The sequence below is a fragment of the Tachysurus fulvidraco genome, chromosome 4 (genome assembly GCF_022655615.1).
Source record: "Tachysurus fulvidraco isolate hzauxx_2018 chromosome 4, HZAU_PFXX_2.0, whole genome shotgun sequence".
In the NCBI taxonomy this organism is placed as follows: Eukaryota; Metazoa; Chordata; class Actinopteri; order Siluriformes; family Bagridae; genus Tachysurus; species Tachysurus fulvidraco.
Window position 1 is genome coordinate 30,128,096 of NC_062521.1, and position 27,500 is coordinate 30,155,595.

A 27,500-nucleotide genomic window follows, 5' to 3' on the forward strand; every position below is an offset into this window, starting at 1 on the left:
TTCGTCTTCCTGTAATAAGATATTTTTTACCTTCTTTTGGGAAGACGTGGGCTTTTGTCGTCTTTTCTTCGGCGTCCTCTCCTGCAGGATCAGAGACAGGGGATCAAACGGCAGTTATAACAAAAACAAAAAGACAAGCAGGAAAAGATTTACACTTTCATCACGTCACCTAACCTAATCGCATCACCTGTTTACACAACCACAGAGAACCGTTTTGGTTCCCGTTTCCTCCAGGCTGCAGGATTCGGTCAGGGTGTAACGTCGCCCTCTCTGGTAGAAAAACGCTACTGCGAGCTACTTGCAGAGGAACGTTTCAGAGACGTGACCTGTGCTACGTTTTCGTTCGGTAAAGAGTGGAACATCAGCGCACAGGAGAGCCAGAGCACTTCAGTTCAGCGCGCACTGAACACCGAGGCTTTCCTCTCGTTTTCCTCTCACTCATTAGACAAGTCATTTAAGACCTATGGAGGAGATGCTACCCGTCTCCATGACGACTGCTAAGTGTGGATTTGATTGACAGGCTGACACGATCAGACGTACTGAATGAGTCTAAAACACTAACGGGTTTGTAAATCGTCAATAAAATGCGTCTCACTTCCTGGGTGGCTCTGCTCCGTCTCCAGCCTCCTGCTTCACGTCTGCCATCTCCACTCCTTCCGTCTTCACCTCCGTCTCTTTCTCTTTGTCCTTCTCTCCTGCGGCTCTCTCCTTCTTCTCCCTCGGCCGTGGAGGAGCTCTGCGTCTCGCCTTCTGACCGTCCCTACATGACGCACAGCAACGACGTACGTTAATATTATTCACAATACGAGCCTCCTGATCTCTCTCGCTCCCTCACACACCTCCCAGATTTCGGGTCATAGCTCTGATCGTTCAGGTCGTCCTTAAAGGGAACGTCTTCATCGCTGCTGACTCCCTCGTCATCCTCGCTGAAAAACAGAAATGACGGCATAGTCGATCAGCCACGTGTGCCTCTTTACTAGCAGAAGACTGTAGTCTCTAGTAGTTTAGCAACATGTAAACCGTACCTCTGTGTCCGAGGCTCGTACGTCTGGTCTTTCGGATCGTCAGCGAAGGGAGGATGTTCCTCATCCTGCAGCACCTCATCCTCCTTTACCTCAGTCTTCTTCTCAGTGCTGAGGGAAAAAAATATGGTGATGAAACATTATTACTAACATTATTATAGAACTTGTGTGTTCATCATATCTGTGAGTGTGTGAGAGAGACAGTGTGTGTGTGAGAGAGAGAGAGAGAGTGTGTGTGTGTGTGTGTATGTGAGTGTGTGAGAGAGTGTTTTCTATCATAACAAACCTGAGTGTTAAATTAAACACAAAGCAGAGTTTAAATTTTAGAGACAATAAACAATGTGTGCCCGTGGATGTAAAACCCGGCTGTGGGCGGGGCCTAATATTCTAATTCGCACGTTTGATTGGCAGATCTCTTTTGAAGCTCTCTAGTGTTTCTAAACTAGTGATAGTGTAACAGGTGTGTGTGTGTGTGGGGGGGGTGTTAGACAGACAGATGGACAAATAATAAAAAGATGAGAAAACGAGCAAGGGAGAGAGAAAGATATATAAACACACACACAGAGAGAGAGAGAGAAACAGAGAAAGAAAGATATAAAAACAGAGAGAGAGAGAGAGAGAGAGAGAGAGAGAGATAAAAACCACACAGAGAGAGAGATATAAAAACAGAGAAAGAAAGATATAAAAACAGAGAGAGAGAGAGAGAGAGAGAGAGAGAGAGATAAAAACCACAGAGAGAGAGAGAGAGAGGAAGATATAAAAACAGAGAGAGAGGCACAGAGAGAGAAAGATATAAAAACAGAGAGAGAGAGAGATATAAAAGAGAGAGAGAGAAGATATAAAAATAGAGAGAGAGAGATATAAAAATAGAGAAAGATAAAAACAGAGAGAGAGAGAGAGAGAGAAAGATATAAAAACAGAGAGAGAGAGAGAGAGATAAAAATACAGAGAGAGAGAGAAACAGAGAGAGAGAGAAGATATAAAAACAGAGAGAGAGAGAAGATATAAAAACACAGAGAGAGAGAGAGAGAGAGAGAGATAAACACACACACACACACAGAGAGAGAGAAGATATAAAAACAGAGAGAAAGAGAGAGAGAGATAAAAACACACACACACACACACACACACACACACACACACAGAGAGAGAAGATATAAAAACAGAGAGAGAGAGAGTGTGTATTACTATAAAGTATAAAGACGTACCTTGTCTTCTCAGTGGTTTTATTTTCTTCTGCTGCAGAAATAAAATGATAATAAATGCCCAAACTGAACCACGTGTATGAGACGTGTCTGTATTTAACATCACGTATATTTATCTGTTATCTGATGTATAGCGTCATGACGCTCCTCGTACCACAGGCGGCCTCCGTCTCCGGTTCGCTCTTACACACGACCCGCGACGCACCCCGATGCCCGCGAGACGACGGCGCTCTACCGCGGCTCTGAACTCGCCTGCCACCGGCTGCTCTCATGGGAAAGAGGAATAAAAAGGCTCAGCGTGAGGCGTCTTTATTCGGTATAAACCAAAACGACACACTACAGATTTACCTCGACTGCCTGCAGCGTCCGTACTTTCTCCACACCTGAGAGACGAGAGAGAGAAAACACAGGAAGTATTTTAATACAGATTAAACTAACATACGAATCGATGACCGTCAAATAGATTCTCACTGATTCTCCATACAGCAACGTCTAGAGCAGCAAAACAAAGCTAAAAGTAGGGCTGGGCGATACGGCTGAAAACTGTATCACGATATCAGTGCTAAATATCGGTCGATATCGATAATTACTGATATCATTTATGACCCATTTAAAATAAGACTAGATACATCTAGTAGACTGAGATACGTCTGTAATATAAAACACAAACCTGATACACTACAGTAACATTGTGTGGAATATAAAACCTGCAGAAAGATGAAAATTGTCTTTTATTTACAATTCTCTCGCTCGCTGCGGCTCATTTCCTGCTCATCAGTCGCCGGTTACTGAAGAGGAATCCAGCAGACCGGCACGAGGCGACGATATGGTGCGACCGAACGTGATACTGTTACATGATTGGCTGTTAGCGTGTCACTCCCTACGTTGCTATGTTACCAGAGAGCGAGTGCCTTTGTTAATGCAACCAAACTTGCTTCGTGACCTCCGTTAACTTCCGACGGAGAATAAAAAATATCGAACACATTTTTATTGATATCGATCACGTGTCTATCGCGATACATATCGTTATCGTTTTATCGCCCAGCCCTACCTAAAAGTAACAATCAAATATTCTATAACACAAATCTCAGCAGTTTGTGATGAGGATATACATGTTGTACATGTTACACACTAACATGGGCCTAAATAGCAGTCTTTTAGTAAAGTGTTGTGTAAATATTTGTTGTATTCACACAGACAGAGACAGCTCAGCCACTGCAGCACCCACACAGACTCATCCACCTATTACAGGGTGCCTCCATACTGTGCTCCTAACTGTGCTCCACACTGCATTCTGCTCCATACTGTGCTCCTAACTGTGCTCCACACTACACTGTGCTCCTAACTGTGCTCCTAACTGTGCTCCACACTACAGTGTGCTCCACACTACACTCCTAACTGTGCTCCACACTACACTGTGCTCCTAACTGTGCTCCACACTACACTCCTAACTGTGCTCCACACTACACTGTGCTCCTAACTGTGCTCCACACTGCACTCCTAACTGTGCTCCACACTGCATTCTGCACCACACTGCACTCCTGAACTGTGCTCCACACTGCACTCCTAACTGTGCTCCACACTGCACTCCTAACTGTGCTCCACACTGCATTCTGCTCCATACTGTGCTCCTAACTGTGCTCCACACTACACTGTGCTCCTAACTGTGCTCCTAACTGCGCTCCACACTGCATTCTGCTCCATACTGTGCTCCTAACTGTGCGCCACACTACACTGCACTGCCAACTGCGCTCCACACTGCATTCTGCTCCATACTGTGCTCCTAACTGCGCTCCACACTGCACTCCACACTACATTCTGCTCCGTACTGTGCTCCTAACTGCGCTCCACACTGCACTCTGCTCCATACTGTGCTCCACACTACACTGTGCTCCTAACTGTGCTCCACACTAAACTACACTGTGCTCCTCTCCACACCACAGTGCTCCACTCTACACTTTACTGTGCTCCTCTCCACACTACACTGTGCTCCACTCCACACTACACTGTGCTCCACTCCACACCACACAACACACCACTCCACACCACAGTACACATAACAGTACACCACACACCAGTCCACACTACCCACACACACACACTACACAGTGCTGCAGAGGAGTGTTAGGAAGTTTAAGCGCACACTCTCACTCTCACGTGTAAGAATGCATTTCAGTGTGTTAGTGCATCTCATCTTCCCGTACTGAGCTTTGCTGTCTCTGGCCGTCTCTGTGTTCCTCCTGCGCCGTGGACACGCCGTCTTCCTCCTGCGCCGAGCTTCCGCTTCTTCTTCCTCCTCCTCCTCTTCTTCTTCATCATCATCATCGTCGTCATCATCCTGCTCCACTCCGAGGTCTCTCCTCCTCCACACGGGCACAGATCTTGTGGAGCGGTCACGCAGTACCCGGCCACATCCCGCTTCACTGGGGGTTCCGTTCGTGTCCGTGGATGCAGCAGGCGGAGCGGCGGTGTTCGGTCGCGTCGCCCCCCGTCCTCGGAGTGCCCTGCGCGGCGTGCGAGTCACACTCGAGTCCGGGGATGTGAGCGCGGCCTCCTCTTCTTCCTCCCGCTTATGTTTTTTATCAACACGCTGCACTTCCATCATCCACCGAAGAACAAAACAATATCCGGTTTAATTGTTTTAATGAATCCAATCGGACGTGAAATCATGTATATGGTATAAAAACATGAGAAGACTTTTGTGGTTAAAGGCCCTGATCCTCCACACTAACATGTTTCACCGAGTCCGACTCGAGCTTCTAGATTTCGGCTTCATTTACAAACTTAGTTATAACTCTAGAAAAAGCATCTTTAAAGACGCAGAGACGGTTTTAGTTCGTTCTTAAAGCGATAGTAATCCGGGCTGTAGGAGAGAACCGGGCGGCTCGGACCTCATCTTGGCTTTGTTGCGTCTCCTTTAAGTGCGCGTGGAGCAGCAGAGGCTCAGGAGCGACACTCAGCTGCACGGATCCGCATTTACATTAAAGCTGCTGTGTGCAGAACCTCACTTACACCCATACAACCTCCTCTTGTGTCAGTGTGTAGATTAAAGCTGCTGTGTGCAGAACCTCACTTACACTCATACAGCCTCCTCTTGTGTCAGTGTGTAGATTAAAGCTGCTGTGTGCAGAACCTCACTTACACTCATACAGCCTCCTCTTGTGTCAGTGTGCAGATTAAAGCTGCTGTGTGCAGAACCTCACTTACACTCATACAGCCTCCTCTTGTGTCAGTGTGTAGATTAAAGCTGCTGTGTGCAGAACCTCACTTACACTCATACAGCCTCCTCTTGTGTCAGTGTGTAGATTAAAGCTGCTGTGTGCAGAACCTCACTTACACTCATACAGCCTCCTCTTGTGTCAGTGTGTAGATTAAAGCTGCTGTGTGCAGAACCTCACTTACACTCATGTAGCCTCCTCGTGTGTCAGTGTGTACATTAAAGCTGCTGTGTGCAAAACCTCACTTACACTCATACAGCCTCCTCTTGTGTCAGTGTGTAGATTAAAGCTGCTGTGTTCAGAACCTCACTTACACTCATGCAGCGCTCACTTACACTCATGCAGCCTCCTCTTGTGTCAGTGTGTAGATTAAAGCCGCTGTGTGCAGAACCTCACTTACACTCATACAGCCTCCTCTTGTGTCAGTGTGTAGATTAAAGCTGCTGTGTGCAGAACCTCACTTACACTCATACAGCCTCCTCTTGTGTCAGTGTGTAGATTAAAGCTGCTGTGTGCAGAACCTCACTTACACTCATACAGCCTCCTCTTGTGTCAGTGTGTAGATTAAAGCTGCTGTGTGCAGAACCTCACTTACACTCATACAGCCTCCTCTTGTGTCAGTGTGCAGATTAAAGCTGCTGTGTGCAGAACCTCACTTACACTCATACAGCCTCCTCTTGTGTCAGTGTGTAGATTAAAGCTGCTGTGTGCAGAACCTCACTTACACTCATACAGCCTCCTCTTGTGTCAGTGTGTAGATTAAAGCTGCTGTGTGCAGAACCTCACTTACACTCATACAGCCTCCTCTTGTGTCAGTGTGTAGATTAAAGCTGCTGTGTGCAGAACCTCACTTACACTCATGTAGCCTCCTCGTGTGTCAGTGTGTACATTAAAGCTGCTGTGTGCAAAACCTCACTTACACTCATACAGCCTCCTCTTGTGTCAGTGTGTAGATTAAAGCTGCTGTGTTCAGAACCTCACTTACACTCATGCAGCGCTCACTTACACTCATGCAGCCTCCTCTTGTGTCAGTGTGTAGATTAAAGCTGCTGTGTGCAGAACCTCACTTACACTCATACAGCCTCCTCTTGTGTCAGTGTGTAGATTAAAGCTGCTGTGTGCAGAACCTCACTTACACTCATGCAGCGCTCACTTACACTCATGCAGCCTCCTCTTGTGTCAGTGTGTAGATTAAAGCTGCTGTGTGCAGAACCTCACTTACACTCATACAGCCTCCTCTTGTGTCAGTGTGTAGATTAAAGCTGCTGTGTGCAGAACCTCACTTACACTCATACAGCCTCCTCTTGTGTCAGTGTGTAGATTAAAGCTGCTGTGTGCAGAACCTCACTTACACTCATGCAGCGCTCACTTACACTCATGCAGCCTCCTCGTGTGTCAGTGTGTACATTAAAGCTGCTGTGTGCAGAACCTCACTTACACTCATGCAGCGCTCACTTACACTCATGCAGCCTCCTCGTGTGTCAGTGTGTACATTAAAGCTGCTGTGTGCAGAACCTCACTTACACTCATGCAGCGCTCACTTACACTCATGCAGCCTCCTCGTATGTCAGTGTGTACATTAAAGCTGCTGTGTGCAGAACCTCACTTACACTCATGCAGCGCTCACATACACTCATGCAGCCTCCTCGTGTGTCAGTGTGTACATTAAAGCTGCTGTGTGCAAAACCTCACTTACACTCATGTAGCCTCCTCTTGTGTCAGTGTGTAGATTAAAGCTGCTGTGTGCAGAACCTCACTTACACTCATGCAGCGCTCACTTACACTCATGCAGCCTCCTCGTGTGTCAGTGTGTACATTAAAGCTGCTGTGTGCAGAACCTCACTTACACTCATGCAGCGCTCACTTACACTCATGCAGCCTCCTCGTGTGTCAGTGTGTACATTAAAGCTGCTGTGTGCAGAACCTCACTTACACTCATGCAGCGCTCACTTACACTCATACAGCCTCCTCGTGTGTCAGTGTGTACATTAAAGCTGCTGTGTGCAGAACCCCACTTACACTCATGTAGCCTCCTCATGTGTCAGTGTGTACATTAAAGCTGCTGTGTGCAGAACCTCACTTACACTCACGCAGCCTCCTCATGTGTCAGTGTGTACATTAAAGCTGCTGTGTGCAGAACCTCACTTACACTCATGCAGCCTCCTCGTGTGTCAGTGTGTACATTAAAGCTGCTGTGTGCAGAACCTCACTTACACCCATACAGCCTCCTCGTGTGTCAGTGTGTACATTAAAGCTGCTGTGTGCAGAACCTCACATACACTCATGCAGCCTCCTCGTGTGTCAGTGTGTACATTAAAGCTGCTGTGTGCAAAGGGACGTGGAGCGTTCAGTATTATATTTGTTATATAAAAATCCAAATAACAGAATAAGTTTTGTGTAATTTATCAGATGTTATGTAATAGACCTTTAGGACTATAATGTGTGAAATGTGATGAAATTAAAAAGTGAGATCCCAGGAGATCCCAGGTCTCAGACACATGCAGGTAGATGGACTCACCACCACAAAGTGCCCCAGATACTAATCACCATGGCTATAGGACAGGGGCGGTTCTAGGGTTTCATCTTTAGGGGTTTTATCCCTCAGTGAGAATATAAAACAAGAAGAGTTTTATATTATATATTATATGACTACATAGTAAGCCAAAAGTTATGGTATTATTTAAAATGGTAAAAGTGGACACCAAAATTTTATGCATGATGTAATGATGCCAGTCTTGAATCAGATCAGTTCATGTATGTGTGTGTTCTCTACAAACAGTGTGTCCGATGAATGACGTCATTAATAAACTAATATTCACAAGACAAAGACCAAATCAATAAATGTTATTTTTTTATTTAGTATTGAATGGATTGTTTGCATTAATATTTTGTTTGTGATACAACTCTGGTAATGAGAATAGTGACATTTCACTGGTATAACTGATTTATTTTAAATGTCCCCACAGTACTGTATATACAGTATACTACAGCCACACACAGATCTGTGGACATTACGTTCACTATATCAGAAACATGCAGTAGTAGTACAACTTTTTATAACTGTACCTTTTACTTGTGGGATGACATAAAATACATCCTCACAATGCATACATTTTAAAAGAAATGTCTCCAATTAAATAATGAAAACTACTATGGTGAGCTTATAGAAATATTATTTGTTAAAATTAAATTGTATTTGTTTGGGACCTGTGACCTGTGTGAGACAAGCTGTTTGGTGTTGAGGTTTCGTTCAAACCGACCATCGAAAATACCCTTTCTAATGAATATGTTTTTTTTATTGGTTGTTGCGTTAAATCTTACCCAGATACAATAGTGCTAATTTCTGATTGGCTGTAGTGTAGCCTTTTTTTTGATTGGCTGATAAGTGTCAGGCTCAACTAAGAACTCCAGGAGAGACGCGCTTGATTCCTTGCCTCCCTCAGTGTCTTAAAATACCTTCTATAACCGTCTTCCGCCGATTAACGTTATGGGTTGTAGTAGCCTAGTGGTTAAGATGTTGGGATACCAATTGGAAGGTTGTGAGTTCAACTCCTACAACCACCAAGCTGCCACCGGCTGGGCCCCTGAGCAACCAGAGCCCCTTAACCCTCAATTGCGCAGTTGTATAAAAAATGAGATAAAATGTAAATCGCTCTGTATAAGGGTGTCTGCTAAATGATGTAAATGTAATGTAAATGTATAGATAAACGCCTCCAGCTCTAACTGACTCTGTGCTTCTCCGTACAGATAAAGCAGACAGCTGATGATGCACTTTTGAAAGACTACAACACACGCGTGTAAAAGCAAAGTAAAAAAAAAATCGCTCTTGGATCAAACTGATAAATAATTTTCTTTCCCGTCAACGACATGTCCTGCATTTTAACGTAATTTTTATTGTTTATTAATGAAAGAAAAATTATACTTTAAGTGTTAGGGTGGCTGAGATCACAGACAGGGGGCGCTGGAGATACCCTAAAGAAGGCCTAGAACCGCCCCTGCTATAAAATATTATATTATGGAACACTGTTGGAAACATAACTGGCCAGGTTGAGTCTATGTCTATAAACCTTACATTTTTGGTGTTTAGTAAAGCGTGTTGGACTGTATTAAGGACTTGTACTGTTAAATGCCCTTAATATAGTATTAAAATGGCCTATGAGTGACACTTATGTCCAATAGTACATGATAAAAATAAATGATCATAAACAAACAAACAAACAAACAAACAAACAAACAAACAAATAAATAAATAAATGATGAACAGCCATGAATCTTTTCCTCTTGTGTTTTAATGATTAAGTCTCTAAATTGTGGAAACTCTACTGTGTGGATATGTGATGAGCTCCAATGTGGAAAACAAACTAAATCTGCAGGATGTTACAAGTTCGTTCTCTTCATATTTTAGTTTCAATAAATTGTGAAATGCTTCTTAAGAAACCCTCAGAGGCAACAACATGTTAGGTGGTGTTTTGTCCAGACATGTTGTTCAGTGCTCAGGACGATGACACCGATTCCAGGAGTTCTCCATTTCACTGGAATCACTTATGTCCTTCTTCTTGATCTTCTCCCGTTAGGGGGCGCCACAGCAAATCATCTGTTTCCACCTAACTCTATCCTCATCATCCTCTACTCTCAGTTTAAAATTCAAAAGTTTATTTTTTCACACTTTTAACTATTGACATTGTCTCAAAGCAGCTTTACAGAACATAAACATATAACAAAAGGTTAATATAAAGAATAATATAAAGATTAATTTAATACAAAATACAAGATTAATATTATATATATATAAATGTGTATGTATTTATCCCCAATGTACAAGTCTGAGGTGACTCAGGTGACTGTGGGAAGGAAAAACTCCCTTAGATGGTAAAGGAAGAAACCTTGAGAGGAACCAGACTCAAAGGGGAACCTCATCCTCATCTGGGTGACACTGAGGGGTGTGATTATATAACCTCATCCTCATCTGGGTGACACTGAGGGGTGTGATTATATATATATATACAGTCTGAGAGTCTGTCCTCAAAGACTACATGGAGTTGGTATCTCTTGTTAATATCTTCAATATAGCCTCTCTGACCTTGTCCCCAAAACAGCCAACCTGAGCTCGGTGTGGAGATGTGTGGAGATGCTCGGTGTGGAGATGTGTGGAGATGCTCGGTGTGGAGATGTGTGGAGATGCTCGGTGTGGAGATGTGTGGAGATGCTCGGTGTGGAGATGTGGGGAGATGCTTGGAGTGGAGATGTGAGGAGATGCTCAGTGAGGAGATGCTCGGTGTGGAGATGTGGGGAGATGCTCGGTGTGGAGATGTGTGGAGATGCTCAGTGTGGAGATGCTCGGTGTGGAGATGTGTGGAGATGCTCGGTGTGGAGATGTGAGGAGATGCTCAGTGTGGAGATGCTCTGTGTGGAGATGTGGGGAGATGCTCGGAGTGGAGATGTGGGGAGATGCTCGGAGTGGAGATGTGGGGAGATGCTCGGAGTGGAGATGTGGGGAGATGCTCAGTGTGGAGATGCTCAGTGTAAAGATGCTCAGTGTGGAGATGTGGAGAGATGTGTGAAGATGCTCAGTGTGGAGATGTGGAGAGATGTGTGGAGATGCTCAGTGTAGAGATGTGGAGAGATTCTCAGTGTGGAGATGTGGAGAGATGCTCGGTGTGGAGATGTGGAGAGATGCTCAGTGTGGAGATGTGGAGAGATGTGTGGAGATGCTCAGTGTGGAGATATGGAGAGATGCTCAGTGTGGAGATGTGGAGAGATGCTCAGTGTGGAGATGTGGAGAGATGCTCAGTGTGGAGATGTGTGGTGGTCTTCTTGTTCCTTTTATAACACAGACCAACTCTACAATTTAATCACAGAACAGGAAGCTGACTGGATGAAGGTTTTGCTCCAGGTGTTAATTTCATGTCTCTTTCTTAATAAAATGAGTTTAGTTTCTGATCATCTGCCAGCTGTTTGATATAAAGTAGATCCAGTTAGAGCAAACACAAAGTCACTCTGGATAAGAGTTCCTGCTAAATGTCATGTTGTTTTTTATGACTTTCCACAGAACAGAATGTTTTTTAGGCTGCAGGGAGCTAAAATGTTCAAAACACATATAATCATTCTCTATTATGACTATTTGTGTGTGTGTGTGTGTGTGTGTGTGTGTGTGTGTGTGTGTGTGTGTGTGTGTGTGTGTGTGTGTGTGTGTGAGAGAGAGAGAGAGAGAGAGAGAGAGAGAGAGAGAGAGAGAGAGAGAGAGAGAGAGAGAGAGAGAGAGAGAGAGAGAGAGAGAGAGAGAGAGAGAGAGAGAGATTATGACTGCTGGTGTTTATTGTAAGTGTTTGTTACCTTTTTGGACCCCTTTATCATGTGTAATGTTGCTCCCATATAAAACAGTTCAGCACAAGCACAGACATTTTTAGGGACATGATTGAGGACAATGTCCCATCCAGAGACAAGCTGTTTAGTGTTGAGGTTTTTCAAACACACCATCAAAAATACCCTCGCTAATTAATGTTTTTTTTTTTTTTTCATTGGTTGTTGTGTTAAATCTTACCCAGATACAATAGTGCTATTTTCTGATTAGCTGTTGTGTTGTGTCTTCTTTTGATTGGCTGATAAGTGTCAGGCTTGACTAAGAACTGAGACGCGCTTGTTTCCTGCCCGGTTCCATAGAGACAGCGGTGCGGACTGATATGTTTCGGGCTCTGCGGCTTATTAAATATACGATAAATAGTCAAAAAGTTTTTCTGCGTGAGAAATACGATGTGTGGTAGGAGATCATGAGAAAAGACCGACATGAGGGACGGTCACGTTAATGCGTGACACATGACAGCCCTGTGAACTGTATGTCCAATCAAGCTAGAATTTGACATATTGCAGAAATTTTTCTAAACTCTGAGTGGACTTCTAATGAGTTACATACATATGGCTTCCATCGTGTGGAGCGTGTTGGAAGAATCGAGGGGAAGGCGTACAGGACCGTGGTGAGACCGGCCATGCTGTATGGTTTAGGGACAGTGTCACTGATGAAGAGACACGAGTCAGAGCTAGAGGTAGCTGAGCTGAAGATGTTGAGGTTCTCTTTGGGAGTGAGAAGATTGGACAGGATTAGGAACGAGTACATCAGAGGGACAGCTCATGTTGGACGTTTGGGGGACAAAGTTAGAGAGGCCAGATTAAGATGGTTTGGACATGTTCAGAGGACGGAGAGTGAGTATATCGGTAGGAGAATGTTGGACATGGAGCTGCCAGGCAGGAGGCAAAGAGGAAGGCCAAAGAGGAGGTATATGGATGTAATTAATGAGGATATGAAGCTAGTGGGTGGAAGTGTTGAGGATGCAGAAGATAGGGACAGGTGGAGAGAGACGATTCGCCGTGGTGACCCCTGAAGGGAAAAGCCGGAAGAAGAAGAAGAAGAAGAAGAAGAAGTAGAGCGTGTTGGACTGTATTAAGGTCTTGTACAATTAAATGCCCTTAATATAGTATTAAAATGGCCTATGAGTGACACTTATGAGCAATAGTACATGATAAAAATAAATGATCATAAATAAATAAATAAATAAATAAATAAATAAATAAATAAATAAATAAATAAACAAATGGTGAACAGCCATGAATCTTTTCCTCTTGTGTTTTAATGATTAAGTCTCTAAATTGTGGAAACTCTACTGTGTGGATATGTGATGAGCTCCAATGTGAAAAACAAACTAAATCTGCAGGATGTTACAAGTTCGTTCTCTTCATATTTTAGTTTCAATAAATTGTGAAATGCTTCTTAAGAAACCCTCAGAGGCAACAACATGTTAGGTGGTGTTTTGTCCAGACATGTTGTTCAGTGCTCAGGACGATGACACCGATTCCAGGAGTTCTCCATTTCAAATCACATAAATCAATCCATCAAATTATAGACCATTTCAAACCTTCTGTGTGTCTAAAATACTAGAAAAGGTTGTGTCTGTTCAACTGAGCTCCTTCTTACAGGAGAACATCCTTGAAGAGTTTCAGTCAGGTTTCAGGCCCCATCATAGCACAGAAACTGCACTTGTTAAAGTTACAAACGACTTGTTCTTAGCTTCGGACCAAGACTGTATGTCACTATTAGTTCTACTTGACCTTAGTGCTGCATTCGACACTATAGACCACAACATTCTTCTAGATCGCTTACAAAATTACACAGGGATTCATGGTCAGGCTTTAAGCTGGTTTAGATCCTACCTGTCTGACCGATACCATTTTGTAGAATTAAATGGTGAATCCTCCAGTTTATTATCAGTTAATTATGGGGTCCCTCAAGGATCAGTTCTAGGACCTCTGCTTTTCTCTATATACATGCTTCCGTCAGGGAACATTATTAGAAGACATGGGATTAGTTTCCACTGTTATGCTGACGACACACAGTTATATATCTCATCAAAACCAGATGAAATAGCTAAATTGTCTGAATTAACCGAGTGCGTTAGAGATAAAATATTGGATGAGTTGTAATTTGTTGTTAATCTCTGATAAGACAGAAATATTACTTATCGGTCCAAAAACCAGTACACAGAAACACTCCCATTTAGAGGGATGTACTGTTACTAGTAGCTCAACGGTTAAAGACATGGTGTTTATTAGACAGTAACTTGTCTTTAAACTCATATCACCATATTACAAACACAGCCTTCTTCCACCTTAGAAATATCACCAAGCTGAGAAACATCCTGTCTGTATCTGATGCTGAGAAGCTAGTTCCTGCCTTCATGACCTCTAGACTGGACTATTGTAATGCATTACTAGGTGGTTGTCCTGCATCTTTAATAAATAGGTTACAGTTAGTCCAAAATGCAGCTGCCAGAGTTCTCACTAGGACAAGAAAGTATGACCTTTAACCCCAATGTTATCATCTCTACACTGGCTACCTGTTAAGTTTTTCCTTGTCACAGTTGCTTCAGTTAACGTTAAAGGTGGGGTCTCCGATATCTGAGAAATGCTTCTGAAAACTGCGTCGGGCCACAAACAAAACAAAAATCAAAACAAACATTTAGCCAATGAGCAGAAAGGGGCGGGTCTTGTCAATATGGGTGGAGAGAGTGTTCAGTGCGCATGTGTGCATATTCACAGATTGGAGTCGATAACTCCTGAGCTAAACGCTGTTACTACACAAAACGCGGTTGTAGCTGCCTCTCTACATTACTACGATAGAAAAGAGGTGTTATTTGTGTAGTAACAGCGATTAGCTCAGGAGTTATTGACTCGGGAAACTCCAACCTGTGAATATGTGGCCAACTTCCTGCTCCTTCAGTTCTCTCCAGCGCTGGAAAGCTGATCCTATATTAACACGTCCTACTTCTTGTCCTTATCGTAAGTCTTTCTTCTCTTTCTTTCTTTGTTTTTATCCTCCATGTCAATGTTAAAACCGCTTTCTGCTAACGTCACACACACGCACCGAACACTCTCTCCGCCCGTAACGACAAGACACGCCCCTTTCTGCTCATTGGCTACACGTTTTTGTTTGTCGTCCCGACTCGGTTTTCTGAAACATGTCTGAAATATCGCAAACCCCACCTTTAATGTGACTGTGAACGGATAAAATATATGAGATTTTTTAACAAATGAGAAATTTGGTAAGTTGTTGTGGTGTAAAAGGAACAAATAGCTTGCGGATGTGCTGTTATAGGGAATAAATCAACGTCATGGTGGAAACAGTAATAAATTGGATGTGACGGTGTTTAAAGCAGAGCAAAATGACACACAATAAAAACCCAACACACAGGACATGTTTTTTTTATTCTTTTATTACTCACACAGCCACAAACATAATGATTCTTAACGTCTATCATCCCAAATGAATTAAAAACATTTCCCTTATTGTGTATAAAAGGTGTGATATAAAGTCCAGACCCACCACCAGAGATCTGACAGGTGAAGACAAATCAGACAAGAACAAATGATCAGATATAAAAAAAAAGGACAGCAAGGAAACGTCCCAGATGTAGTGTCTCTGTCAACATTACAGCACGAAAGTGTTCAGGTGTCGCTTCACACAGGTTAGAGCTAACGGAACGGTCCACAGTGTTTACGTCTGATCTGAGAACAGCTTTGATCTGAAGGTAGGATATTAGGAGTAGTGTTTCTCACAGAGTGTGTGTGTGTGTGTGTGTGTGTGTGTGTGTGTTTAATAACCGGATCCCTGGACAAACACACGACATATTACTAGTCTGAGGTATTTTTTGTGTTGTCACCAAAGTAAAGGTGTCGTACGGGTACGGCTCTGTCACCTGTTGTAATGTATGTACCATAAATTAGTTTTTATAATCAACAAACCAACGTTTTGTGCTGATTTCCACGTATTCTCAATGCCAGGGAAACCCCCCTTTCCTAACTGGTCTAACTGGTCTAACTGGTAACGGCTTGTAAATCCAGTTACGTGCGCATACGGTACTAAGACGAATGTCGTGGAGATTCACAATGTGTGGATGAAGGAAGTGAAACAAACTTCTGCAGCGTACAAACAGTATCATATAATGACTACAGAACCCACAGCACCTGAAGGAAAGGAGAGGTTCTGCTGCCGAGCCCAGTGGAACCTGCGAGGTCTGAACCTGTGAATTAACCGGACCTTTGAGCTAAACGTTTTTTTTTTCGTGTATCCCGAAGATAGATCGATATTTATATTTGACCCCTGACTTTTTTTTTTTATAAGTCCCTGAAATTCTATTTACATTTACAGTATTTGCCAAACGCCTTCGTGTCCAAAATGACGTACAAAATTAACCTGATATCGCCTTTTCATTTGGTCCTCAAACAGAACAGCCATATATATTAAAAAAACCCGGTTCTACGATTCTACGAACGATCTCTGTCGGTTCCTTGTCCCTTCCTGACCACTTCCTGTCGCCGGTCCCTTTTTAACACCCCTCCGTTTTCACGTCCCTGATAGAATCCTATGCTACTGGTTTCCTGATACAAGGTTATATAAGCCACCGATTTAATGCTCTACTAAGAAGACATTTTCTATGCAAGCCTGAGATATTGTACCATTTTTATCGGTTCTCAACACAAGTCCTTTATTTTTATTAACATCCTAAAATTAGTTCGTTTTAATTTTATCAGTTTTAATAAAATAGCCTCAGCAGATTTTTTGGAAAAACAAACTTCTAATGAGTCTGAGTTTTTGCATGAATATAACTTGTGTAAAAGACATGGCTGTTCATCTGCACCTCTCTGTCTGTCATAAACCTCCTCATGGCTTTAAGTTAAAAGATAAAAATCCCTGCCCCTGCGTGTGTGTGTGTGTGTGTGTGTGTGTGTGTGAGGTTTACACAGAGTGTTTAAACATAATCTCCTTTCTTGGGCCTGAAGTAGAGCTTCTTGGTGAGCATGGAGGCGAAGCAGGGCACCTGTTTCTTGCCGATGGCCGAGGGGTCCTTGCTGTTTCCCACACTGCGGTGAGACACTTTACGGTTGACGAGCGTGAGCAGCTCTGTGAACTCCAGCGTGGAGCCGAACTGCTGCACAAGCTCACACAGGTCCTGAACAAACCAGGAGCCGTGCACAGTCTCCCTGTGTGAGTAGAATCCTGCAGGGAGGACGAGGGAAAGTCCAGATCCACATCACATCAGCACACGGCCGTTATCTGATATTACACCACCCACATCAAACACAGTCTATCTGTTCGGCCCCATATTACATACAGTACTGTGGAATCTTAGTTACTTTCTTGGGGGAATCCACCCAAATCCAATCCACCCAAATCCAACCCACCCAAATCCAACCCACCCAAATCATCCACCCAAATCCAAACCCTCCCAAATCCAACCACCCAAATCCAAACCCTCCCAAATCCAACCACCCAAATCCAAACCCACCCAAATCTAATCCACCCAAATCCAACTCATCCAAATCCAATCCATTCAAATCCAATCCACCCAAATCCAACCCACCCAAATCCAACCCACCCAAATCCAACCCACCCAAATCCAAGCAAACTACTCAAATCCCTGTCAATCAACTCAGATCTAATTTAATACACTCATACACAAACAACTCCATCTCTATCCAATCCACTCCAACCCAATTCCACACTCAAATCCAATGTAGACAAATCTCCTTCTCACAAACTGATCAAAGTTCACCATAGTATAAACCCTGAAGCACTGAGTCATGAATACTGCAACTGTCACAAAGCACCATAAATAAACTCTAGTGGTTTAAGCAGACAAACTAGTTTGAATGGTTTAGGAGGCTTAAACATACCATAGTAAATACTTCACTAAGAATGTGCCTGTGACAGAACATAAGGAAATAATCATTAACCTGCTGAACAAAATGATCATAAAGTACAAAGCACAGCTGATTCGACTTAACTCCGGTCCTCATGAACATCTGTCTACTTCTATACTTTATGTGATCTCTGTAACAGAGTGATGTAATGTATGGGTTTCAGCGCTCACCCTCAGCCACCGAGTAGCACATGAGGAAGTCGGCTCCTGCGGGCAGAGTTTGAATCCCACAGGCGTCCACCATCACCTCATTGACCTGACTGTCCACCGCGTCCATGGGGGTGACCGGATCATCGTGCTTGTCCCCACGACATGCCTGTCAGTCATTCAACATACGTGGATTTACACACAATGTCTATACACTGATTACAAAAAAATCTAATTCTATAATTCTGCTAATGTTAATAGTGCTAACAAAGAAATGCTGTTATTCACGATGAGTTTTTAACAGTGCTGCTCGATTAATCATATCGCAATCGCGATATCAAGCCTGTGCGATTATATGACGCAAAATGCTGCGATTTTATGAAATAAATAAATGCGTGTGTGGACATGACAACCCATTCTCTCTGAAAGCTGGTTGCCTATTACATACACTACACCGCTATCCGCTAATTAAAAAAAAGACCAGTGAGTTTCAGTTTAGGCAGTGACACGTGTGGCGTGTATGGTCATGTGACTTTTTCCGGTATGCAGCGCCGTACGGGTGAAGATGGATGCCGAGCAGACGGACACTGAACTGGTAAAATAGGTAGGAAAAATGCTACCTCCGTTATATGTAGTGTTAATTTCGTCAGACGAGACGAGACGAAATATGTTCAACAACTTTTTTTTCCATGACAGACGAGACGATGACGAGACTGCACCACTGTCCAAAACGCTGACTAAGACTAAATTAACCTGCATTATTGTTGACGAAAAAAAGCCGAAAATGTTTTGAAATAAAAACTAAGATAAAATCTCTCTTCATTTTCGTCTACAATTGTCTCTGCTTTTTCATCAACTGTTACGCCTTTAAAGTATTCAGGACGAGTTCGCAGCTTCGCGCTGTTGCTCGTTTTCATGGCAACGGTGTGTTATAGTTAGCAGCGGTTTGTTATCAAGAAATAAAATAGTGTGTGTGTGTAGAAAGAATCCGTCCACACGCCGCTCAAAAAAAAAATCCTGAGCGCAAGTCCACTGTCTACTCGGCTTTTTGTGTTAAATGATATTCCCTGTCGCTGCGCAGGCGCTTTTATTGTACATGACAGCTCATGTCCTGATGACCGGTCTGTACATTACGATTAAAAGCAGTATCAGTAAAGTAACACGTGATGTGCATCAAGTCCGAGTGTGTGTACTGTTTAAAGTCTGAGTGTGTGTACTGTTTAAACGTGTTCTCAACTTCTCACTGATACTTTTGTGAGTCGGAGTTTTGACAAGTTTTATAGCCTTGATATTGTTTCTTATTCAAAAGTGGTGACAGAAAAAACTCTTTACCCCCAACCTGAAACCTCTCCCCCCACCCCTGTCACAATCACATCATAATCAATATTAATAATTAGGCTTAAAGGCAAATGTATATGTAAGTAATCAAGTTTAATAATTACATGTAATATTGCTCCAAATATCATCTATAATGCTGTGTGCAATACCATGTATAACGTGCATTACGTTGGTAATTTACATATATATATATATATATGATCTTAGGCTTTTCATTAATCAGCATTTTTGTGTTATTTTATATTTTAATTTGAAAACGTTTTGCATGTTTGTTGTTTTTGCTAGTTTGAGTTTAGAAATACAAATTTCAGCATTATCAGTAATCTGTGTGCATTTTCCTTGAGAACCAAGCATTTGACTCCTGATACCATTTGTTTATTATATTGCGATTGCGATTGCGATATTGACCTCAATAATCGCAATATGACATTTTCCCTAAATCGTGCAGCCCTAGTTTATAACGACACATTTATAAACTGTAGTAAATCACACAGACATGTGATTCAGCTCTGTTCACACACCTACACAACACATTAATGTCCATGTTTAATTAAATTGTCCTTAAAAGATAACCTAAAGATCGGTGCTCTGTCTAATCAAGGACGTGATGGTCCAGGCGCTGGGTTCCTAATCGGAAGTTCGGGGTTCAAGCCCACAAGCTGTTGAGACATCTACATTGGGTCCTTGAGCAAGGCCCTTAACCTCACCTGCTCCAGGGGCGTCGCCCGAAGGCTGACCCCAGGCTCATAATAACCTGGGATATGCGAAAACCCGGGAAGTCGAGGCCTAATGGTTAGAGAGTTTGACTCCTAACCCTAAGGTTGTGGGTTCTCAAGTTTCAGTTATCATACTTTTCTCTGGTTTTAACGGGGAATGTTTTATGTTATGAAATCATTTCTATAACGCTGAAGTCATCCTGAGCTACTGACCGTCAGGATCTGTTTACCTGCAGGAGGAAGATCTTGGGTTTCCCCACCAGACTGCGACAGTTGTCTCCTCTGAAGAGAGCCGTCACTTCCTTGATCTCGATCTGGGCGTCGTAGGCGTAAACGTGTCCGTCTTCACCGTGGCTCAGGAACACGCAGACAAAGCAGTCAGCATCTGCATGATTAGCTTTAGCAGCTGGGGGAGTAAAGGTTGTCGTCGGTGTGAAAAAGAAAGCACAAGGAAGTGAGTGTAAAGAAACGTGGTTATCTGGGTGGTGTCTGGATTTCTGTCATACCTTCAGTGATGATGCCCATAATCTCTTCCCGTTTCTTATCAGTGTAAGCCTTCACCTCAAAGTCCAGCTGCTCCAACCTGTCCGTCATAGTGAACACACAGAACTACAGATTACAGCAGCGAAACCACTGAGAAACCACATCACACACACACACATTGTGTTACAGTGTGTATGTTACATTGTGTTACATCATGTGTCTGTTACATTGTGTTGCAGTGTGTCTGTTACATTGTGTTGCAGTGTGTGTTAGTTACACTGTGTTACTGTGTTACGTTGTGTTGCAGTGTGTTAGTTACACTGTGTTACTGTGTTACGTTGTGTTACAGTGTGTCTGTTACATTGTGTTACAGTGTGTCTGTTACGTTGTGTTACAGTGTGTCTGTTACGTTGTGTTACACTGTGTTACAGTGTGTCTGTTACGTTGTGTTACAGTGTGTCTGTTACGTTGTGTTACACTGTGTTACAGTGTGTCTGTTACGTTGTGTTAGTGTGTGTTATGTTGTGTTACAGTGTGTCTGTTACATTGTGTTGCAGTGTGTCTGTTACATTGTGTTGCAGTGTGTCTGTTACATTGTGTTGCAGTGTGTGTTAGTTACACTGTGTTACTGTGTTACGTTGTGTTACAGTGTGTCTGTTACGTTGTGTTACAGTGTGTCTGTTACGTTGTGTTACACTGTGTTAGTGTGTCTGTTACGTTGTGTTACACTGTCTGTTACGTTGTGTTACACTGTGTTACAGTGTGTCTGTTACGTTGTGTTACAGTGTGTATGTTACGTTGTGTTACACTGTGTTACAGTGTGTCGGTTGTGTTACACTGTGTCTGTTATGTTGTGTTACACTGTCTGTTGCGTTGTGTTACAGTGTGTCTGTTGCGTTGTGTTACAGTGTGTCTGTTGTGTTGTGTTACAGTGTGTCTGTTACGTTGTGTTACAATGTGTGTTATGTTGTGTTACAGTGTGTCTGTTGCGTTATGTTACAGTGTGTCTGTTGCGTTGTGTTAGTGTGTCTGTTGCGTTGTGTTAGTGTGTCTGTTGCGTTGTGTTACAGTGTATATTAGTAAGACTGTTACACTGTGTCTGTTACGTTGTGTTACACTGTGTGTTAGTAACACTGTGTTACAGTGTGTCTGTTACGATGTGTTACACTGTACCTGTTACGTTGTGTTACAGTGTGTCTGTTATGTTGTGTTACACTGTGTGTTAGTAACACTGTGTTACAGTGTGTCTGTTACGTTGTGTTACAGTGTGTTAGTAAGACTGTTACACTGTGTCTGTTACGTTGTGTTACATTGTGAGTTAGTAAGACTGTTACACTGTGTCTGTTACGATGTGTTACACTGTGTCTGTTACGATGTGTTACACTGTGTCTGTTACGTTGTGTTACACTGTGCCTGTTACGTTGTGTTACACTGTGTCTGTTACGATGTGTTACACTGTGTCTGTTACGTTGTGTTACACTGTGCCTGTTACGTTGTGTTACACTGTGCCTGTTGCGTTGTGTTACACTGTGTCTGTTACGTTGTGTTACACTGTGTCTGTTACGTTGTGTTACACTGTGTCTGTTACGTTGTGTTACACTGTGTCTGTTACGATGTGTTACACTGTGCCTGTTACGTTGTGTTACACTGTGCCTGTTACGTTGTGTTACACTGTGTGTTAGTAACACTGTGTTACACTGTGTCTGTTACGTTGTGTTACACTGTGTGTTAGTAACACTGTGTTACAGTGTGTCTGTTACGTTGTGTTAAACTGTGTCTGTTACGTTGTGTTACACTGTGTGTTAGTAACACTGTGTTACAGTGTGTCTGTTACGTTGTGTTACATTGTAAGTTAGTAAGACTGTTACACTGTGTCTGTTACGATGTGTTACACTGTGCCTGTTACGTTGTGTTACACTGTGTCTGTTACGATGTGGTGCACTGTGTCTGTTACGTTGTGTTACACTGTGTCTGTTACGATGTGTTATACTGTGCCTGTTACGTTGTGTTACACTGTGTCTGTTACGATGTGTTACACTGTGCCTGTTACGTTGTGTTACACTGTGTCTGTTACGTTGTGTTACATTGTGCCTGTTACGTTGTGTTACATTGTGCCTGTTACGTTGTGTTACATGGTATTACACAAGTATTACACTGTTACAGTAAACATTATGACACAGTAGGTATTGTGTGTAAGTGTGTTACGGTGTGTGTTCCTGTGTTGTGTTATGTTCTGCACCTGCGTTTGAGGTTGTCCCTGTCTGCATTGGTTCCGTTTCGAGGGTACAACCGGAGATGCCAGAAAAAGTTCTCCTGGTTAAAGATGAGAGCCAGACCTCGGCGTTTGTGCTTCATGTTGTACTCCTCATGTGGGTCCATTTTACAAACTCTACAAATAAATAATAATAATAATAATAATAATAATAATAATAATAAAAACACTTAAATCAACAGCACTAAAAATATTCAACCCTTAAAGAATAAGAAATTCAGCATGAATCTCACCTGTGATACCTGGCGTCTGTCTCCATCTGGCCTACTTCCTGCCCTAAACATATAACATACTAGTTTTACAAATATAACACAACTTCCTTCCTGGGCATTAAGTAAAGTATAAAACCCCCGGTGTGAAGTGGAGGTACATGTTACCACCCTGTCACTCAGTACACCACAGAACCCAACAACCATAAACTTTTACATGAGTAAAGAACAACATGTGATGCTCTCTCTCTCTCTCTCTCTCTCTCTCTCTCTCTCTCTCTCTCTCTCTCTCTCTTCTATTTAATATGTATAAACTCTTCTGTCCTTCATGAACAACGTTAAATAAACATGTACATGCAAATGAATGAGCTGTTGCTATGGAAACGATCCAGACATTAACGTAAAGCTGTCTAAACTGTGGGATGAATTGATATCGCATGGTGTTATAGATCTGTGCAGACATAAATTATAAATAAAGCATTTCAGATTGTACATTACATAAGAAATCACACCCAAGACCAAGAGCTTTGCTGTGTGAAATAAACTGTATGTCTCATAGTGAACGAGGTGATGAAATAAAAGCCACCTGCAGCAGTACCATGTGCTGAGTCCACATCAGTTGTGTTCTGACCTGTAAACACAAGCACCAATATTAACATCACACGTGTCGAATAAAGGGTTAGTAAAGGCTTAATAAAGCCTCCTACACACACATTATGTAGGGATAAAGTTGATCTAGACCTCTTATTTAAACGTGTCGCACAGGTTTAATATCATTATTACACACTAACCAGCATTACATCAATATTAATCACAGCGACTTCATGCAAATGACTCCGGAGCTCATGAGACGACTCAGGAATCGACTCATCTCCTACTAGGAAGTTTACAACTAAATACGAACACGAAGTGAAAATATACATAACGCATGGTATTTACAGAGCTGGATAAAAAGGTAATAAGTGATTTTAAGCCGATTACCTGAAGTTTGATCTTTCCCTTGGCTCGCCATTGTTTGCCTTCACCAAGGAACCTCTGAAGATATATAAGTCATAAGCCCCGCCCGTTAACACAGCCTGGGATACTAAGCTGTGATTGGATCATGGAGATGTCAATCAGGAAAGAGGACAATTTCCGCGTTACACCTTAGGCAAATAGTTTATGTCACTTATGTGTTAATTATAGTACAAAATTCAGGCGAATTTACCCAGTTAAGGCTTTTGTTGTGCAGTTTTAAATGAAACATGATGACTAGGTAACTACACAAATGATCAGGTGTTCCTAATAAAGTGGACACTAAGTGTAGCGCATAATAAACTCAAGTTGCTCTGTGATAATAAACATCACTAAAAGTATTATGCAAAATAAATAAAGAAATGAAATGAAATAAAATAAACTGAATAGAATTATGAATTAATTATTCTTAACGATGATTAATTAACTTTAAATAAAAACATTTGATATAAATAAATAAATAAAATAAACAGAATAGAATTATGAATTAATTATTCTTAATGATAATTAATTTACTTTAATAAAAAACATTTGATGAAAAAATAAATAAAATAAAATAAACAGAATTATGAATTAATTATCCTTAATGATGATTAATTAACTTTGATAAAAAAAAACATTACTATAGAAATAAAATGAAATGTCTGGGAATGTGGGAATAATCCTGGAACATTCACAGATAAAGTTATGTCCAGATTTCATCTTTATTTAATTCATTTCAACCATTGCACACATTTTATACCGTATTCTAAGATATTTTGAAATTGAAATAAAGGAAGAAAAGAGTTTGAGACAACACTGTAGTCTGTACTGACTCAACAAATCCAGAAGCAAGAAACAAGCCCATAGTGAATCTAATGTGAACAGACATTAAGGATGAGTTTTTCCAACACACTGAATACTGCAAGGAAAACATCATTTCAGTAGAGAACGACAAAGCCCGGAGTATTTCAAAACACACACTTTTATCTCCCGAATGTCTTGAGGATGATGATGAGGAGGGTTAAATCAGGGACACAACACTCATAACAGAAGTTTGTCTCTTTATCAATCCTCAGTGGTGTCAGGATCCTAAACCCAGGATCATAGCTCAGTTCTCCTCGGTGAGGCAGACACACACAGCTCTATGGATGGCCAGGTAGGGTTCACATCCCAGGTACATCATAGGCCAGAGACACTACTGATTCACATGCTGATTCAGAAAGAACAAGGTAAGTATACTACAAGACTCTTCTCTGTTCTGGCACCGAGGTGGTGGAATTAACTTCCCCTAGAGGTCCAGACAGCCGAGTCACTGGCTATTTTCAAGCGGCGGTTGAAGACCTACTTATTCATGAAACATTTCAACTAGCACTTCTTTCCTTATCTTTTGCATTTAAAAAAACAAAACAAAAAAAACCTTTGAGACTTTTTCATTGTAACTTTGAACAAATGTTTTAAACTCATGGTATCTTAAGTCTGTAACCTAGTGAGCAGCATTAATGTATTCAGTGTTAGAGATTTAAGCACTTATGTACGTCGCTCTGGATAAGGGGTCTGTCACATGCTGTAAATGTAACAGCACTGTGTGTGTGGCAAAAATGAAAGTGTTTAGGTTCATTAGTTAATGTTATTATTGTGCTTTAACATTCATGCATTCATCTTCTACCGCTTATCCGAACTTCTCGGGTCACGGGGAGCCTGTGCCTATCTCAGGCGTCATCGGGCATTGAGGCAGGATACACCCTGGACGGAGTGCCAACCCATCACAGGGCACACACACTCTCATTCACTCACACACACACACTACGGACAATTTTCCAGAGATGCCAATCAACCTACCATGCATGTCTTTGGACCGGGGGAGGAAACCGGAGTACCCGGAGGAAACCCCCGAGGCACGGGGAGAACATGCAAACTCCACACACACAAGGCGGAGGCGGGAATCGAACCCCAACCCCGGAGGTGTGAAGCGAACGTGCTAACCACTAAGCCACCGTGCCCCCTATTTAGACACTGAGATTCATAATTACAAATCTTACCTTAGGCACCATGTGCTTGAAAGAAAAAAAAACACCAGCGATGCATAATAATATAATGTCATGAAAAGACTATAGAAGACTATAAAAAAAAATACAGTACACCAATAGGATTTAAAGGATTTTATTTTTAGGTCGAAATAATTCCTACACCATGACAGCATCATGAAAAATCCTCTACAGCATTATTAATTTACAAATGAAGTGCATCAAGCAGTCAGCATCATAACTGACACAAAGATTCTCAGCATTCTCAGGACTCCTTAGTGAGTCCTTCTGTGTATTCAGAGCTTTTCTTTCTGTCGTCCTGAGCGAGCGCGCGTCAGAATAAGTGCAAATGACCTCGAACGACCTCCTACAGGTGGCCCCAGGTTCGTACCGTGCTGTACTTCCTGTCCTACAGGACAGCTTTCACATTTTATCATGAGAACCGTACTCGAGAATTGTTTTAGTCTAAAGTGCGAGTTAGAAAGCCCTCGAAGGACAAATTAGACACCTTCAGAGAAGGGGACTGGACTAAGAGCCCAAAATTAGAGAGAAGAAGGGCAACTGTTTCCTCTAGATCATCTGATTCACCCTGCACATGACATGAGCAGTATGTCTTAGCACCCCCTGTTGTCTGTCAAGTGAACTGCAACTGCAACGAAACACCCGACATTGGCGAACTCTCTTCATTCATATACTATTGAAACCATGAAAGCTACTGTTTAAAGTGAAATTGTAATTTTTTTGGGACTAATTTCAGGGCCAGAAAAATGTCAATTTAAAAACTACCAAGATTCAGTGTATAGCGTTATTATGAAGCAGTTTTTCCAAAGTAGTATCTTATTTGTTTACTACAAGTTTAGAAACACTTTCAAACATCACACACAGATCCTTTAAAATGCAGGAAAACAATAAACACTGCAAAGTGCTGCAGATATCGAGGACGGAGTTTTTGACCCCGCGGACGTTCCTCGGTGGCGTCAGGATTTTCAGAACCCAAATGCAGCTGATCAGAGGTCACCTTTCTCCTCATAGTGACAGATACAAGCAGCTCTCTGGCTGTCCAGGTAGGGTTTACAGCCCAGGTGCATGACGGCATCGAACAGCAGAGTCACCGCTGAGTCACATGCTGGTCCAAAGGACAACAGGATGAAAAAGGCATGTTATATATACAGTAAGACCAAAACAATAACGACTATAAGAAATAATTGATTCATATTTTTTATATTTACTGTAAGAACATGGATCAAACACAGTTCGCAGAATCAACTTTCAGAAATTCTTTTGTTTCTCTGTGGAGGAAAAACTTTACAACTATAGCAATGACTCTTTGTAACAGACTATACAGAACTGACTCTTCATAAATGACTCTTAATATCAGGCACTATAGAAATGACTCTTCAGAACTGACTCTTTATAAATGACTCTTCGTTGCAGGCATTATAGTAATGACTCCTCGAAACTGACTCTTTATAAATGACTCTTATTAGCAAGCACTATAGAAATGACTCTTCAGAACTGACTCTTTATAAATGACTCTTAATATCAGGCACTATAGAAATGACTCTTTGGAACAGACTTTTTTTTTTTTTTTTTTTTTTTTTAGAACTGACACTTTGGAATTG

The 27,500-nt window shown here is 42.1% G+C and overlaps 3 protein-coding genes across 5 annotated transcripts in view; all 3 read right to left on the reverse strand.

Annotated features, from left to right (window-relative positions):
* Positions 1-5,257, reverse strand: part of zfp91 (ZFP91 zinc finger protein, atypical E3 ubiquitin ligase) — a 9,038-nt gene extending 3,781 nt beyond the window's left edge. Inside the window, exons 1-8 of one of the 2 annotated variants that reach the window (XM_047812454.1) lie at positions 4,432-5,257; positions 2,576-2,610; positions 2,382-2,489; positions 2,231-2,258; positions 1,026-1,133; positions 840-926; positions 596-760; positions 31-81 (exon numbers count right to left, since the gene is read on the reverse strand). In XM_047812454.1, coding sequence (XP_047668410.1) covers positions 31-81; positions 596-760; positions 840-926; positions 1,026-1,133; positions 2,231-2,258; positions 2,382-2,489; positions 2,576-2,610; positions 4,432-4,832 — 983 coding nt within the window. In that variant the 5' untranslated portion in view covers positions 4,833-5,257. Of the gene's footprint in view, positions 1-30; positions 82-595; positions 761-839; positions 927-1,025; positions 1,134-2,230; positions 2,262-2,381; positions 2,490-2,575; positions 2,611-4,431 lie in introns of both variants that reach the window. The other variant, XM_047812453.1, reaches the window with a different exon arrangement.
* Positions 5,258-16,089: 10,832 nt separating this feature from the next.
* On the reverse strand, positions 16,090-23,945 carry LOC113649306 (caspase-6-like). Of its 2 annotated transcripts, none has more exons than XM_027157004.2 (8): positions 23,840-23,945; positions 23,457-23,489; positions 22,883-22,925; positions 22,617-22,766; positions 20,401-20,477; positions 20,125-20,300; positions 17,865-18,009; positions 16,090-16,990 (listed from the first exon to the last, which is right to left on the reverse strand). In XM_027157004.2, exons 1-8 carry the CDS (start codon positions 23,868-23,870, stop codon positions 16,743-16,745), a joined length of 903 nt encoding a protein of 300 aa, XP_027012805.1. In that variant the 5' UTR covers positions 23,871-23,945; the 3' UTR covers positions 16,090-16,742. The 2 variants fall into 2 exon arrangements, with proteins under 2 accessions (XP_027012805.1, XP_027012803.1); XM_027157002.2 differs by having other exon boundaries at positions 23,445-23,489.
* Positions 23,946-25,998: 2,053 nt separating this feature from the next.
* Positions 25,999-27,500, reverse strand: part of pla2g12a (phospholipase A2, group XIIA) — a 4,515-nt gene continuing 3,013 nt past the window's right edge. The window contains exon 4 of the mRNA XM_047812953.1: positions 25,999-27,004. Within this exon, the coding sequence (XP_047668909.1) occupies positions 26,886-27,004 (119 nt within the window). The 3' untranslated portion in view covers positions 25,999-26,885. The remainder of the gene's footprint in view (positions 27,005-27,500) is intronic.